The sequence below is a fragment of the Canis lupus genome, chromosome 36, assembly GCF_048164855.1.
Source record: "Canis lupus baileyi chromosome 36, mCanLup2.hap1, whole genome shotgun sequence".
In the NCBI taxonomy this organism is placed as follows: Eukaryota; Metazoa; Chordata; class Mammalia; order Carnivora; family Canidae; genus Canis; species Canis lupus.
The window spans coordinates 3185298-3202506 of record NC_132873.1 but is presented as its reverse complement, the minus strand read 5'-3'; the positions used below and the strand labels follow the sequence as shown (position 1 = coordinate 3202506).

Below are 17209 nucleotides of genomic sequence, written 5' to 3'. Positions count from 1 at the left end.
AGTCTCAGAGATATTTCCTCACAACTGTCTTCATTTCATAAGAGGATTGTAAAGAGACATCAAATTCTCCATCAGAGTAGATCATCCATAGCATTTGTCATGAATGGGTGACCTGGTAATCAACCCTGAAACAAAGAAAAAATTAAAAAATAATAACAGATAGCCGGCCTGATGTTATCACAGAGGCCCAGAATCTGATTTTGTTTTTTCTTCCTTACCTATCATCTTCATAGGGGAGCATCTAATCATCATAACACAAGATGAAAAGTCTCAACACATAAGACTCCTGTTAACTACAGAAGAGCAGCATTAGCCATTCTGAGTTACTGGAAATCTTTTGAAATTAGATTGCTTGCTTTTTTTTTTTTTTTTTTTTTTTTTTTAATTTCCAAGGCTAATAGAACCCAGAAGAGGCAAGTACAATCTTTGCAAGATGCCATGATTGTGCCAGCTCAAGGCACTGAATTCTTTGGCTTTCAATGAGTCTGAATATATCATGACTAACTCCTTCCCCATTGCTGTCTCAGTGACAGGCCACTGTCTTCCAAATTGAAGGAATAGGAAGTCAATTAGTGTCACTTATGATGTGAACACCTGTCGACTAAGACCTGGACTGAGACCAATTTCATTACCATAGGCACTCACTGGCTGCCAGATGGCCAGGCCTTGGACCACTTATGATATAGTCCAGATTCAAGGAGGTGACCTAAAGACAGAAAGGTCTAGAGTCCCATTAGTCATCTCCTGAGGCATCCAATTCCCCCATCACATATGCAATTGCAACAGGATACCTATTTTTCCTAATGATCACTTAAAAAAGACCACAGGAGCTTCTCAAAGAAAGGTTGTGGAGACCAGAAATCGAGGATATTAGTTTCTTAAATGATAAGCATTTTTACGAGCCATTGTCATTTTTAAATCTGAAACTCCATTCTGTTAACTCAACTTTCATTCTCTTATTACATTTAAAACACATGTACAGAGTAGAAAAAAACAGAAACGGGGGATCCCTGGGTGGCTCAGCAGTTTGGCGCCTGCCTTCGGGCCCAGAGCATGATCCTGGAGACCTGGGATTGAGTCCCACACAGGGTTCCCTGCAGGGAGCCTGCTTGCCCTCTGCCTGCATCTCTGCCTCTGTGTGTGTGTGTCTCTCATGAATAAATAAATAAAATCTTTATAAAAAAACAGAAATGAAAAATATCAGGCAAAGAATAAAGTGGAACATGAAATTACGGGCTACAGATCGTCACTGACAGGGTAAGACAGATAGGCAGAGAGGATCCATTTCAATACAATGCTTGTTGCAAATCTATGTATACTATGCTACTTGGAGTTTTCCCAAGTCCAAATGTTGCTTGGCTCAGAGAACAATGGCAAAAGGCTGAGAAATGATGGTCATGGATGGTAGAGTGTTGCAGGTGGAAGAGAGAGAGGGAGGAGAGAGAGAGAAGGAGAAATGGGAAGAAGACCAGCACTGACTGTCCCTTGTATTCCAAGCTGGTTTCACTACCTGGAAGTCTGGGAAGGTTCCGGCCACAGGGAAATCAAATATTCAAGGGACAATATCTATGAGCCATAGAACGAATGCTAAGGAGCTGGTTGTTAGTTATACCTAAGGAAGCCTTCGTGCTACGTGGAACCAAATCTTTCCCACCCAGTTTCCTGCTTGCTATGGAGACAAGCACAGAGTGACGGGCAAGTGGAGAGAAGTGATAGAGACCTTTGGGTTAAATTACAACCAGCACATTTTGAAAATGCTTCATATACAAATGGTCACCACATGCTATGGTCTCAAAAATGTGGCCATGAAATGATATTCTTGAAGCTCTCCTTGTTGAAACTCTATCTTTTTGGCAATTGTCATAAAAGCTATGATCGAGGTTAGGGAAAAGAGCATAATTTATGAGAAGGAATTTTAACCTTGGGAATCTGCAACCATAGAATTAAATTTTTTTTTAAATATTGGGGTATCAGCCAGAAACTAAATGTACGTGCCAGATAGTTTAAACTCCTACAGGCATTATAAGCCCGAAGCTGAAACAACCGAGCTATTAAATTTTAAAATGTTATTAAGGTCAGTAGATGTCTCCAACTGGATCTGTGTTTGAAAGCCCAAGACAACTTTTGTAGTCATAAAGAGTAACAAAGGATGAATTAGGAAATCTATAATTGTTTGAGGACTTGAATTTTCTTTTTCTTTTCTTTTCTTCCTTTTCTTTTTGAACTAGGAGGTTCACAGCATCTCACTGGGGCCCCTCTTTAACACAACCTGCTGAAGTGTGAAATTCAGTATTACCGGCTCCACCCAGGAGTCAATCTGTAAATACCAGAAGGACCTCATTAGAACAACACATCGCCTAGAAATAGTCCCGCAGCATGATCTCCAAGAGAGCCATTGGAGCAGGGCTCCGGCACACTACAGGCAGTTAGTTTATGGAAGTATTTTGTGTGCATCCTGAAATAGGAGGGGAAGAAGAGCTGGAAAGAGAAAAAGCCATCATCCAAAGCACACATACGAGGAAGGCTGTGCTCTTGAAGAGTTAACGGGGAGATTTAAAGGGCTTCTCATCTGCCATTCTTCCCCCAGACAATTCCCTTTGACATTACACAAAGATTCCTTAAATATATCACCAGCCTCCCAGAGCCACACCTGAATCAGATGACTACTCGGCACTGGTGTCTGCAATGAGGGCAGTGAACACAATTTATGCTTTTTAAGTTCTATGACCTGTGCTCTGATTACAAGACACTAATTTTCCTAGGCTGACCTTCTCCCATATTTGTATTCCCTGCTTTCAGTGGCAAACAAAGCAACAAGAATCCCCATTGTATATTGTAATGATAATCACACCCCTATTTTAAAATGGGGGAGAAATGAGATGATGTTAGCTTTAAGAATTCCCAGGGCTCCCAAAGCATCCTCCTAGAAAGATTCCCAAAATCATGCTCTCCTAGAGCCCTGTGGGATTCAGTGGGTTTCAGTGCAAATAACATCTATACCAACAACTCTTAAGATCATCTGAAATTCTCAGATGAAAAAAAAAAAAAGTCTTTGATTATCTTGGAAAGTGGAAGGGACACTTGATTAAGTGGTCAGCTAGTTGCATATTCGAAATCTCTGGCCCGTCTATATGTGCCACCCTGGCATTGATAAAGGAACATGGAGGAAGCTGTGCTCTCTTGCCCATCTTTACACTTTCTCTGCTCAAAATACACACTTATTATGTTAAAAAAAAAATTAGGGTTGATTCAAGAGGCAGATTTACAGCTTGCAGTATGTTATCTAGACAACAGCAACTCTCCAGGGAGCCACTGTGAGCCTGTCCCTCTCACGATTTGTGCTAATAATGGATGGCTCTTACCCAAGCTCTTTATATACAGTGAACCTGTTGGTGGCAGGTCCCTATTTAATACCCACTGAGAAGTTGAAGCTACATATCTGTCTTGCTTGTATGCACATGTCACCATCAAAAGGTTCCGGGATAAGGATTTTTTTAAAAGTCAGCAACCCCAGAACCTTCCTTCAAGAGGCCTTTTTGATAGTTTTGATAGTTTGATAGATACCAAACCACCTGAGAAATTCATATATGGAGGTTCTCACTGGAAGGTGCCAGGCAAAAAAGGAGTGGCCCCCTCTTCCCTTCTTCCCTTTCCCTCTCCTTGCAAGAAGCGATTGCAAAATAGAATATGTATTTCAGATCGTTGTCATTTTACCCATAAGACATTTTAGATAGATTGTGGTTTGGAAAGTAGCCCTTGTGCTTTGTCATCAAAGAAATAAAATAAAATAACAAAACAAAACAAAACAAAATTAAATAAGATAAAATAGATTTTAAAAGATGATTTAGGAGAGTCACAAGGAGTTCCTTTAGAACAAGCTCTCCAATTTATCAGAAGAGAGAAAGAAGGAATTTAATGTAGGATTTGTTTCTTCAGCTCTGTAGCCATTTTGCTGACCGTTCAGCCACATTCCCATAGCGCTCTGGGTACCAACCTTCACAAATCATGAGTGACATTTTCCAATGAAGCCACAGTGTTCACTAGGCAGGTGACCACACGATGTCTGGTACCACCCTTCTTTCCCGTGACTGTCGTTCTGGGGCAGCCTACGGAATCTTTTTCATTCTTCAGTCACAGACAGAGGAGGACAGTATGCCTGCGTGTGTGTGCGTGTGTGCGTGTGTGTGTTGGGGGCGAAAGGTGGACACTGGGGAAGATATTAAAAGAGCTATTTTTAATACTGACGGATAGAGCTTAGGTTTGCTTATTGTGACAAACCAAAATGTAAAACCTAAAAAAAAAAAAAAAAAAAAAAAAAAATCCCTCACAAGTCTTTACCTGCAGACAACATATGGAATATATGGAATGCCCTCTTACTGTATACCCCACAGGACAACAGCACGCAGGTGCTGACGTGCAGAGAAGGCTCCATACAGTGGGGAGGACATGGACACGCATTTTAATGAGTGCCTGTAGATTGAAGATCTTTCAATGCAGGATTAGTCCTGCAGCAGGGCTCTTGGTTTTCCTGGTGCTTAAAGGAAAAAAAAACTCTTTAAGGACATTAGTAGGGGGTTAATAGGAGGTTTAAAAAAGTTTCTCTGGATCGTTTTATTAATGCTCAATGCAAACTATCTCCAGAGTCTTTCTTGGCTCCTCTGAGGAGGTAGTCATTATTTTAGCCAGTTGGAGTGATAACTAGTCAAGACAGAAGCCCATCGAAGAGCTTCCCTAGTCCTGCACTGTTCATTTCTCATCTCAGCCAGGCACTTATTTTTCAAATCTCTTGATGGCTTCTTCAGGGGGTGCAAAGTCAGTGTTAGTGTTTGAAGTAACGAGCACAGCACTGAGAAATGAAAAGCAAATCAGAAATAGATTGTCAAGTGTTTGGGGTGAATGCTGGTGAGTGAATTTCCTTTCACACACACACACACACACACACACTCAGTGCATTTGAATATGTACATTATATAAGAGCGAAGGGTTAGGGTGGGAAAAAAAAGTGTCCTCAGTCTTGGGTATAAACAAAACTTTCATTTTCTTAGATGGAAAAACAGTTGACTATTGAACAGCATTGGTTTGACCCGGGCAGGTTCGCTTATACGTGGGTGTTTTCCTACGCAGTATAGTACTGTGTGTGTATCTTCCCTTCCTTAGGAATCCCGTAATAACATTTACCTGTCCGTAGCTTACGTAAGAATGCAGTACATATTACACACAACACACAGAATATGTGGTAATCAATTTTTTATGTCGTTGGTAAGGCTTCTGGTCAACAGTAGGCAATTCGTAGTTAAGCGCTGGGGAAGCGAAAGTGTGGATTTGTGAGTTTAGGGTAGGTGCCCTTAACCCTGGCCTTGTTCCAGGGTCAACTGTATAAACATCTTTTTAAAAACGCAACTCAGGGATCCCTGGGTGGCGCAGCGGTTTAGCGCCTGCCTTTGGCCCAGGGCACGATCCTGGAGACCCGGGATCGAATCCCACGTCAGGCTCCCGGTGCATGGAGCCTGCTTCTCCCTCTGCCTATGTCTCTGACTCTCTCTCTCTCTCTCTCTCTCTGTGATGACTATCATAAATAAAGAAAAAAGAAAGGAAACCTGTCAAAAAATAATAAATAAAATAAAAATGTTAAAAAATAAATAAATAAAAAAATAAAAACGCAACTCAATTTATTCCTCTACACAATAATTACTAGTAGGCTCTATGCACACACTCTTGGTCTATGTTGCTCAGTCAGCCTTAAAGCTGGATAATTTCATAGGTTCTTCTATTTTTTTTCTCCTCGTCGGGACTTGCGGCACCCACCCTGAATACAAATTCATGGGCTCCAGTGCTACACGCAAGAGGCTGTGTACCATTGTACATCTCCCAGTTTATTTTATTCTAATTATATCATAGTGCGTATGCTTAATAATTATAGAGGTGGCAACAATATTCAATAGACGTGAAATGATGCATAACGTTAGAATCAAGAGACTATTCCCTTTTTTAAGACAAAAAAAGAACTGTACTCGTATTTTCTAAATGTACATTTCCTAGGCATTATGGACTAAACCGGGAGCCCATAGCTGGATCAGGGCTGTTAATGAGAAAATCGCAGCCTGGCTTCTCTGAAGCCCATTGTGTGCTCCTTTGGGCCTATAATTACTCAGACACAGAAAGGACTCTCCAAACAGCTTCCACTTAGAGGTACTAATGATCACATACCAACCACTGGGGATGTGCGAACAACCTCCCAACAAAATCTCTCGACGTAATCACCCTACAATTTGTTTAAAGCATTTTGAAATGTGTTTTTAAAAAGATCTCCGACTCACATCCAACCAACTAGTTTCATCGTGTGTTTTTCCTTTAGCTTTCTTGGAAGTAAGAAAAATACAACATGATTTACTTGAGATCAAAGGCAAACGAGAAATCATCTCGGTGAGATGACAATGTCGGAGAGCAGCGCATATGATTATTTAAGAGGAAAATCGCTGCCGGCATCCAGCAAGCCTACAGCACTGCTCAGAGTGCATGTTTTCAAGAGAGCCAAATGCCACCTTACCAGAACATTCAAGCATGTTCCACGTTATACATTTTAAACCTGAGTATCACCGGGGAAAGATCTGTGCTACGAGACGGCGGAGACATGCTTGAAATTCTGCTTGATTCCCTGAAGTCGTGTTTACGTAGCCAAAACCTCTAGAAGAGAAGGTGTCTTGCCAAATATTAAAATTGTTTCGAGGGATCCCTGGGTGGCGCAGCGGTTTGGCGCCTGCCTTTGGCCCAGGGCGCGATCCTGGAGACCCGGGATCGAATCCCACAATGGGCTCCCGGTGCATGGAACCTGCTTCTCCCTCTGCCTGTGTCTCTGCCTCTCTCTCTCTCTCTCTGTGACTATCATAAATAAATAAAAATTTAAAAAAAAAATAAATAAAATTGTTTCGAATGTGAGATGAACCCCAAATGGGAATCCACCACCATTTAGCCAGGGGTGGTTTCTGACAAACGACACCAGCAGCTCAACATCTTTCCAACCTCCTTCCTACACTCATGTTCTTTCTCAGTAGAGCAGGGCTCGGCAAGCCTTGTCCACAAGGAGTGAGATGGTTAATATGTTCGCTGTGCAGGACCTTCCGTCGCTGAGCTACTCAGCTCTGCTACTGTCCTGTGAAAGCGGTCTCAGGTGACACACCAAGGAATGAGTGGGGCTTCGTTGCTGGAAAACTTCTCTATGGACACTGAAGATGGAATTTTATATAATTTCCAAATGTTGCAAAATATTATTCTTCTTGGGGTTATTTTCAACCCTTTCGAAATAGAGGAACCATTTTTAGTGGGTTGCACATCACCTGGTAGAGGGCGGAGATTTGGCTCCCAGGTTCTAGTTTGCGAACCTCTGCGCTAGGGTACCAACAGAAGTCAGATGTTTGTGCTTTAAAAGTATCAACAGAGGCCCCGTCCGCCACTTCCCTTCCCTTTCAAGCTTACAGAAAAGCCTCAGTTCTGGTCACCTCTTATTTGGACTAATATTCCATTACCATTCTCAAAATCACCAGGAGTGTGCTTTCTGCCTGTTAATTTGATCACAAACCACACTTGAGGCCACTCTGGTGCTGCCGGTCACACTCAACTCTGGTTGGGATCACTCCAGGGTGACCCTGCTCTTCAAGGAGTTTCACACCGGGCCCAACAGGACCTCCTGACATCGCTCCCTTCTTTCTGTTCCTCTCTACCCTGAGGAATAATTGCGCGATAGCCCCACTGCCTGACAAGTGCATTCATTTCCATCTGGTCAGAGGCAGAATTATACACACTGAAGCTAAAGAAGTTTGTACAAAACAGAGGATCAGGGATCCCTGGGTGGCGCAGCAGTTTAGCGCCTGCCTTTGGCCCAGGGTGCGATCCTGGAGACCCGGGATCGAATCCCACGTCGGGCTCCCGGTGCATGGAGCCTGCTTCTCCCTCTGCCTGGGTCTCTGCCTCTCTCTCTCTCTCTGTCTCTCTGTGTGTGTGTGACTATCATAAATAAATAAAAATAAAAAAAAAAAAAACAGGATCATAGGGGAAGAGAGGGAAAAATAAAACAAGATGAAATCAGAGAGGGAGACAAATTGTAAGAGAACCGTAATCATAAGAGACAAACTGAGGGTCGCTGGAGGGGAGTGGGGGGGAGGATGGGGTAACTGAGGTGACAGGCATGAAAGAGGGCACGTGATGGGATGAGCACCAGGTGTTATATCAGATTGATCAATCCTGATTTCTACCTCTGAAACCAGTAATACATTCTATGGGAATTAACTGAATTTAAATAAAATTTTAAACATGAAGAAGTTTGCGCAAGCCCTTTCTGAAGCTCTCTTCTTCATTTGATACTGGCAATTTTGTTGGATTTTTTTTTTTGAAATCACAAAAACTGTCTAAGCTCAGACCCCACAGAATCTGGTGCCACCATGCCTAGAGCACATTACCTAACTCAATTGCTCTAAGATGTTTCCCTTTCTCCCACCATCTCCCTGAAGCTTTCCTCTTACCATGTAGAAGACAGGTAGCAATTATACCCAGTGGGGATGAGAATTCCCACTGTTCTCCATTATCCTACTCAAATAACATAATATGTCTAATTAAAAGATGACAGAGAGAGAAAGAATGGGAACTTACCAGTTGAGTAATAAAAGACAGTCTGCCTCCTGCACTTGGTTATTTTCTTTTCTCTACTCATTATTTTGGTTTTATTAAATTTATCACTACTCAAGAAAGAGTCTGCCGATTGTTTTTATTATAAATAAGTGTGGTGATAAACAGGTATTGGGTATCTACTATGGATTGTGCGGTAGCATTCCACTGACATACCCAATCTTCTTGTCCATCCTAGAGAACAGGGCCGGTCTAACAAGCAGCACCATTTCGTGTGATGGCAAAGCAACTGGGATTCTTCGCCTGAGGTCCCAAAGGGCCCTTTATAGCCTGCTATCCTCTATGATCAGTGTTGGGAGCAGTATGTTCCCAGCAAGGGGCAGTGGAACCAAGCAAGGGCAGGACAGTGATGGAACACTTGGAAGGTCAGCCTTTCTACAAAGTCATGAAATCTGTTTTTTTTTCAAACATATCACTAGAGTGGAGTTTCTCAATCTTGGCATGAAGGCCATCTCAACCAGATGATTCTTTGTTGTGGGGGAGTGTCCCGTGCACGACAGGATGTTTAGCAGCCTCCCTGGCTTTCACCCACTGAATGTAATAGTGCTCCCAGCTGAGAAAACCAAAAGTATCTCCAGACATTGCCAAATGTCCAAGGAGGCAGGTTGAACAACAATACCAGCGATGCAGCTAGCTTCCTATTTCGCGTGGGTAGGTGTGGGTTTGGAGGGGCAGAAAGGAGGCAGGATTCGAATGCCTTCTCCTTATTCTGCAGGAGCATTTATTGGGATTTTTCCCATCCTTGAGATTGCCGTCAGAACCCATTTCTGAACACCCTGTGGAAATAAGCCCTACTTCCTCATGCTCATAGCTCACGACTTTATTCTTGGAATTACAGACACTTAGAATTAGAAAAGATCTTAGAGACCCACTAGGTTCAAATGATTATGTAATCCACCAACTCTCTGAACCCCTCCAAACTCAGTCTGTTGCACATGTTTGTCACCAGGACCCTGCAGTGGGTGCCAGAGAGGCCACCAGATGGCATTTCATTGTCAGGTATCTATCATCGTATCTCATGCAAAAAAAAAAATCAAAAGTGTGATCGTTGGGGGGTCCTGGCGGCTCAGCAGGTAGAGCATGTGACTCTTTTTATGTTTTAAGATTTTATGTATTTATTCATGAGAGACACAGAGAGGATGCAGAGACACAGGCAGAGGGAGAAGCAGGCTCCATGAGAGGAGCCCGATGTGGGACTCGGTTCCAGGATCCCGGGGTCACGCCCTGAGCCGAAGGCAGATGCTCCACCCCTGAGCCACCCGGGTGCCCCAGAGCATGTGACTCTTGCTCTAGGGGCTGTGAGTTTGAGCCCCTCGTTGGGTGTGGAGTTCACATATATCCATGTGTAATCATCCCAAGTGCACTCCAGGGTTAGAAGAGAACACGACCCCCCCTGACAGTTCATAAAGATTTAAAACAAACAAAACAATGTCGAGTATGCTTGGGCCCCAGAGCTGGAGGACAGGGGTGAAGGACTTGGCAGTGGAATGGGGTGGGGGGGGACACTGGGAAAACGGCCTCTGTGATAGTAAGGTCTACTGCTCAGCTGCCATCTCAGCATTGTTAGCAAAACTATTCACAGTTCTGTTCCTTGGCCAGTAAAACCGTGTTCCATTTATACAGCATTTGTGTGTCCCAGTGACACAGCCTGTATTCATTTGCCCGAGATGGTCCACTTAAGTAAAAGTAAACCAAAGGAAAGCCATTTAGAAACAAATCACCCAGCAGTCTACTTATTCATTTTTCATAAACGCCAGAACCATCTCCTCCTAAACAAAAAACACAACAGTTGCGGAGGAGGTAGATGGAGGAGGGGAAGCACAAGTTTTCAGGAGAAGCCTCACTGTGTGCATTTGGATGATGATGCAGGAGAGCGACAGTGTGGGGACGCGCTGCCTCTTCCTTGCCTGCCACTCTCCTGCAGGGTGACCTGCTGCTCCTTCACACTCTTGGCAATGACGTGGGGCATGGGGGTGAGGGTGGGAGCAGTCCTGCACCCCCTCTGCTCTGCACCCTGGCCCACCCGCCCAGGGGGGTGGCTTCAGGAGGACAGGCCCTGTCCTCGCAGGGAGGCCACAGTCCACCAGCTGAGTTCCACAGTCTCTGGGTGACACCAGGCAAGTGTCATTCACCCAGCCCTTCTGGCCACAGGAATAAAGCTTCCATCCTTCAATCAGACAGTCAGCAATAAAGCTGACATCCTGAGTTCCCTTTGTCTTGGCTCCGGTGTCAAAGTGTCAATTGGGTTTGAACTGGGAGGGGAGGAAAAGCGCCTTATTTACCCCTTAAGACCTCTGCAAGTAGATTTGGGTTCGAATGGCTTAAATAACTACGTGAGAACACGGGCCCATTCACACCACATTCCACAACTGAAATGATCAAAGCCTCGTCAACCATCCATTTCCGCGCCCAGACACTCGAAGTCTGGTTTCCCCATGGGGAGAGAACACCAACCTGAATACACGGATGCCACTAATTATCTGATGATTGTAAAAGAAAGCAACTTTGTCCTTTCAGGAGCAGGGAGGGTGCTTCCCGGTTTCAGGTGCTGGCCCAGACATTAGCTTGGGCGAGTCAGGTCACCTTCAGGAACCCGTCCAGCCGTGAGAGTCTCAGAGGTGGTGGTGATAAAACCAGGGATCCCAGGAGGGTTTGTGTCTCTTGGTTTAATAAGTTACTGAGGTAAAGAACCCTATGGAACCAGGGCAAAACCCGAGGGCCAGGAAACTGTGGCTCTTAGGTGGTAATGCTGACATCCATTCCCCCTAGGTAGTCTCCCCAGAGTCCCCCCTCTTTGCCTACTGAGGTCCCTAAGGAATTCAGTTTAATGCCGTGATAGGAACGAAGGCAGTTAGAACATAATTGTGGGTATGTAAATAAATATGGTTAGGGGAGATTTGATAGAGTTTATGGTTGCTACATTCACCCAGAATTTTGGCCTCCACTATTAATTTGCCCCACCAGGAGGAAAGGGTTTGTTCATCAAAGATAAACTACTCTGCTGATACTGAATTAGTTGAACCCCGAATCATGGTAGGATAATGAGGCAGCGCCACGCGCATATGCAACCCTCTGCTAAGAGGAAGCTTTCCGACCGGCCACCTAGGAGGTCTCCTTGTTGAAAGATTTATTTTTAATTTTGAACAGCTTCCCAGCATTACCCTTCATGAAAATTAAAATAGGGAGCTGGAATTTTGTCCTGTTCAGCAAACCTCCTGGCAGGATCACTCGCCATGGCTGAGAAAACCTCATTGTGTCAGAGGAATTCCCCTGTCCACCTTTCTGTTAGATCTAGAAGAATTACAATAAAAATTTCAATAAAACTTGGTCTCCTCCACCCCCCACCCTGCCTCTCTCAGAAGGCTTTTGCACATTTTCTTCTTTTGGAGGATTTTGTCTTTTTTGTGCTCCTTGGGCCTTCTGGCCTGGGAGGAGCAGACATAATGACTCGGCTCGAATCCTTGTATATGGAGAGTCATCGCTGTCGCCCCCCACCCCCAAATCGGTGGGCGCCAAGCCTGTCCTCAGCCTGTCTCCCAGAGGCCATTCTCTGCCAAAGAGAATGACTTCACCTTGTACAGCTGAAGCCTCTTCCTACTTTTAAATCAGTTAAGAACACGAAGTAGGGATGTGTTGGGGGGTAAGTACATCAGGCTGAACATAAGAATATTGACTGAATCATAAACCAGATTCCCCCGAGAGGGCAGAGAGGTTGGCTCCGCTCTAACTCAGAGATACTAGTAGCACCCACCCGCTCCCGGAGATCTATGGGCAATATTTCCGAAAAAGAACTAATAAAAGGCTGGGCAAAGACAGAGTACTTGTGATGCTATCAAAAGCTCCTAAATCATACTAGTCTTTGTAGAAAAATAAGACCGATTCCCACTAGCAGCGTTCACCACCCAAAAGTGCGGAAATAAGAGACAAAAGCGTAACCAGATGATCTGTTCACACCACATATTTTTAAAGGCTGGTCGCATTTGTAGAGTCAAAGCCGCCTTCCGGTAGCATTTGCCATTCCAGCTCCAGTTTAAAACCTTGCCCGAGTCGTAACTTCGTATTTATTCTAGAGAGAGTTCAGGGCAAAGCGGAAAAATAATGACGTTGGAAATTGGGACACTGGAATACTTTGCACTATAGGATCAATTAATACAGACATATTTAACTACGAAGTGCACTTACTGAGACATTCATTTAAGAGAGAAGTGCAGTAAGAGGGGATGGGACGGCTGGGCAATTTATAATCCCTTTCCGGCGAAGTTTGTTGTTCTTAAGAGCCTCAGAAAGAACAAACCACAGTTCTTTTCTTCTGCGCCCCCCCACCCCTTAACTCACCAGAAATAAATAATGGGGAGCCAGCAATGTGAAGCAGGTGGCAGAGATCCAGGATGGAAAACGAGCACGAGAGAAAGCCTAGAAACGTTTCCAGGGGAAGAGATGGGAGTGAGGGGCTCAGGAGCTGGAGCCTAGAAATACAGATTCCCATCTGCACTTCGAAATACCCGACATTCAAGACTTGGTAACGGTTCTGCGATTCACTCAGCAGAAACTCTTCATGATCAGAGAACGTTTCAAGTCTATGGAATTAGAAGAGGAAAGTGATCCCCGAAATGGATCCTCCCCCATGTGCCAGTTGTGGATTCAACTATGGAAGTGGCTGCAAAACAAGTAAGCGTTTTCAGGAAAATGTTGTCAAACCACACAGAGAGCCCATTAAACTATTCAACTGTTCACGGATTTACAGGATGGTTCTAGAAGAGGTCCGTATACATTTTTTTTTTCGTATACATTTTTTAAATTCTAAAATACCAAACAAGATCAAAACTACAGCCACCAATGCATCTGCTGGAAAAGGCAGCAAAGGTCCATACAGCACTCTGCACTGATAAAAATCTATTTTAGAATCCAAAATAAGCCAAGAAATGCTCTGATGTCCAACCACAGACCCTGTGATTAAAATGGCTAATATGACTCCCTTACGAGGGAAGTCCAACATGCAGCGACTCAGCTCCCTACACTGTCATCTCCTTGCAATCAGGCACTGTCTCTTAATCTCATTTAATCATCACCACTTAGTATAGGTCATGCTTTGCAGTTGAGGTCCAAAAAAATATTTGCTGAATGAATGAACATTCTTCTAAGCATCTTCTGTATTACAAAGCAGCTCACAGATTTATAATTAGATCCATGTGGTTCTACTTCAGTTGTAGAACTTTAATATCATTCATGGACAGCAACATAAACCCCTTCTCTATATTTATTACTATCATATAATAAAGTAGATCCGATTCCTACCTGCTTGGTTGGTCGTCACAGTGACGGACACTGATTGGTCTGGGCTGGGGTTGTACTTGGACACTCCATTCACCGCCCAGATTTCGAAGGTGTAATTGGTGTGAGCCAGGAGGTCAGTGATGGAAACTTTGGTGGTCTTCAGGCCATTCTGCTGTGGGGTATAGTGGACCCCACTTCCACAGGGTCGGCACTTGCTGGAATCACCAGCTCCACATTTCTTGCACACCACATTGTAGGAAATATCCTGGCGGCCACCTGTGTTCTGGGGACTGCTCCATTCCAAATTCACCGAAGTCTCGTTGACATTTGAAATCAGGTTGAGGGGAGCAGACGGTGGGCCTAGAAAAAGAAAAAAAAAAAACACATACACACATACATTATCACACCAAGAACTTAAGCTATCCTTTTGGAATGTCTCAGTTTATATTATTCTCTGGAGCTCCAGGAAGTAAGGTGGGCCCATGTGGCAAAGAAAGCAGAAAGCAAATCGAGCCAGCAAAACAGATCTTGTAAAAGAACAATACGAAGGAAGGCTGCCTGTATGTCATTCTCAGTCCTGTGTGAACAACAGGAGCACTGATTGCCACCGGGTGATGTCGTGCATCTCTACATCAAATGGGTTTCGAGTGCAGGCTTCTCTTTGAAGCAGCAGGAAAATACCAGAACTTATCTAGTTTTTATCTCATCATCTGAAAACAGGCATATGAATGTGATTCTAGTTCCCAGGGCTATTGTGGGACTCTGGTAAAGTAATAGTTATGTACCACTTTTGAAGATGAATCACGGCTTCTAAGCACAGCATGTCCTCAAGATGGAATAAAATTAACTGAATTGTATAGATATGCCTGTTCGGGTCAACACAGCAGTTGAAAATTCAGGTCTTTACAGGTAATTAGTAGGAACTGGTGAGACCTGGTTGCAGAGATGTCAAAGGTAGAGTTGTTGGGAGAGCCCAACTTGAGGCGGAGATTGTGCAAAGGCTCTCAGGCCCCGCGTCCTGCCTTCAGCTACCCCAGGCTGCACCAGGCCCTTTTAAGCATACTCATTCCCACCGACATCAAAGAGTTTATGAAACACGAATGGTGGTGGTGGCTGTTTTGAAAGAGAACAACTGACTGCAAGCAACATTGTGGTTGGTTTTAAAGATAGTAATAAAAAAAAAAAAAACAAGACCAGAGAGCCATGCTGAATCCTCTTGCTCCTTGCTATAGATTTGTCTTCCCATACCAAGAAGTTCTAACACAAGCTGCCTCTAAGGAGAAGAATCGGTTGGGAGAAAGGAGGGTTAGGTCTGAGCCACTTCCAAAGGCAAAGACACCTGCTCCCTCTGATGAAAAATACCTACTCAGTGGAATGCCCGGAAAGCCCTCTCTTTTTCTTTCCTCTTTCCCATTTTGGTCTTTCAAGAAAAAAAATACAGTGCGTTTTAATGAAAACGTAGGGTTTCTTGCTCCCTGTATCTATCCTATTTCTAATTTATGTGTAGTGACTGCTTTGAGGGGAATGTTTTGTGCTCCCTAGGAAAGGGAAGCTAACTGGAGGCCTGTATGAACCGGGAAGAAGCTTTAGCTAGTCAACCATAATGGAATGTGTTGTTCCAAAGTAGCCATTGAGAGAGAATTGAAAAGAGGTAACCTATTAATCAGGAGTCATACTCAATATTTATTACTTTGCTCCTGCTGATGAGTGACTTAAAGTATTTGGTAGTAACGCTGAACGAGGGTAATCCAGCCTCCGTTTCTCTTCATACAACTTACTTGAAGGCTCTCACAAAGCAGGCAGGTCCTCCCAATCTCCCCCTTAGACGAATTACCAACAATCTCTCTTAATTTGCAGATCTGCTCCCATCCAGTGTTGTAAAATGTGTGTTTAAAAGGAAGATTACCCCCCACAGACGTCTGCAGGAGGAAAATGCAAGTGTCTTTCTTGTTTAGACTTCTAATTTACGGCTACGGTCCTTAACACATTGACTGGACCATAATAAAGATAAATAAATGGCTTCTGAATAAACGAGTAGAGTTATTTATAAAATCACAGTGTCTTGGAGCCAGAGAGGATGTTAAAGATCATTTGGTTAAATCGCCTCATTGTGGGCACTGAGATCCAGTAAGTGGATCTGCTAATACTGAAACATGATGCAATTTAATTAGTGACTGAATCGGACTAAAACCCAGAAGTACTAACTCTCCCTCTGGGGGTTACCTCCACTCCCTTATGTGGCCCACAATGAAGGTAAAATAACAACAAAATTGGTAGTTTCAGCCAAAGTTTGAGATGTGAAGGTAGGAGAAGGGAAGTCGTATTTCCAATCCTGCTGAAATCCTAGCGATGCCACCAGCATGGTGAAATCCGTTAGCAGTCCGTCACTGGAGCTGACCACAGCTTGGTTTGTAAAATGGGTCAGCCACCGGTTCTTATTTCTCTGTAACTTCCAGGGTTAAATACGAGTGACTCTTAAATCCATTAACCTCCTTGCCAAGGTTCCTGGTCCACTTTCACATGGGAAAATGTGACACAATGAATCAGGCAATGCAGAAGCAGAAAGTCAGTAATTAGTATGTAGGACAGGGCACAGCGGTGTCTACATGGAGAAGAAATGGAGCAGAAAAGGAAATGGTCACAGGACTCCGGGACACAACACTGCTCCGTGGAGAAAAAAAACAAAAAACAAAAAACAAAACACAACAACAATACAAAAAGAAGATGCCAAAGGATTTCAAAATGGAAGGCTGGACCAAAAACAAGTGTTAGCCTGAACAGCCTTCTTCCCTTGGACAGTGGTTCTCAGGATGACCCTGGGGTAGATGCCAAAGGGAAGAGAGAAGACGAGGCAAGTTCAAGTTCAGTGATGTCCCCATGAGCACGTTTTCTGCGTTGCTGCCATAGACAATGATGTCATATGGGCTTAAAAACTAGACGATAGCAGTTTTCTTTCGTGGGGTTTTTTTGGGGGGCAGGTGGCAGATATAAAAAAAAAAACACCCAGTAGGTTTATAATGGTGTTCTGCAAAGGCCTGGGAAAGAGCTCATGCTTTAGAAATTAAAATAATAACAGTGGTTGTATTTTATTTGCAGGATCGTGGCTTTCTTTTTTTTTTTTTTTTTTTTTTTTTAACTCGTGTCAATTAAAAGACGGTAAGTACATTTCCATTTATAAGGAGGGGCCATCTTTTCCTCAGACCAGACAGTAAAGTACAAGAAAAGTACACACTTAAATACAACTCAAAGTCCAGTT

The 17209-nt window shown here is 43.7% G+C and overlaps 1 protein-coding gene across 5 annotated transcripts in view; it reads right to left on the bottom strand.

Moving 5' to 3' along the window:
- EPHA4 (EPH receptor A4) overlaps positions 1-17209 on the bottom strand; it is a 143237-nt gene that overhangs the window by 47012 nt on the left and 79016 nt on the right. For 4 of the 5 annotated variants that reach the window (XM_072813157.1, XM_072813158.1, XM_072813159.1 and 1 more), the window contains exon 5: positions 13975-14313. In XM_072813157.1, the coding sequence (XP_072669258.1) occupies positions 13975-14313 (339 nt within the window). Of the gene's footprint in view, positions 1-12698; positions 12746-13014; positions 13093-13974; positions 14314-17209 lie in introns of those variants that run through there. The other variant, XM_072813161.1, reaches the window with a different exon arrangement.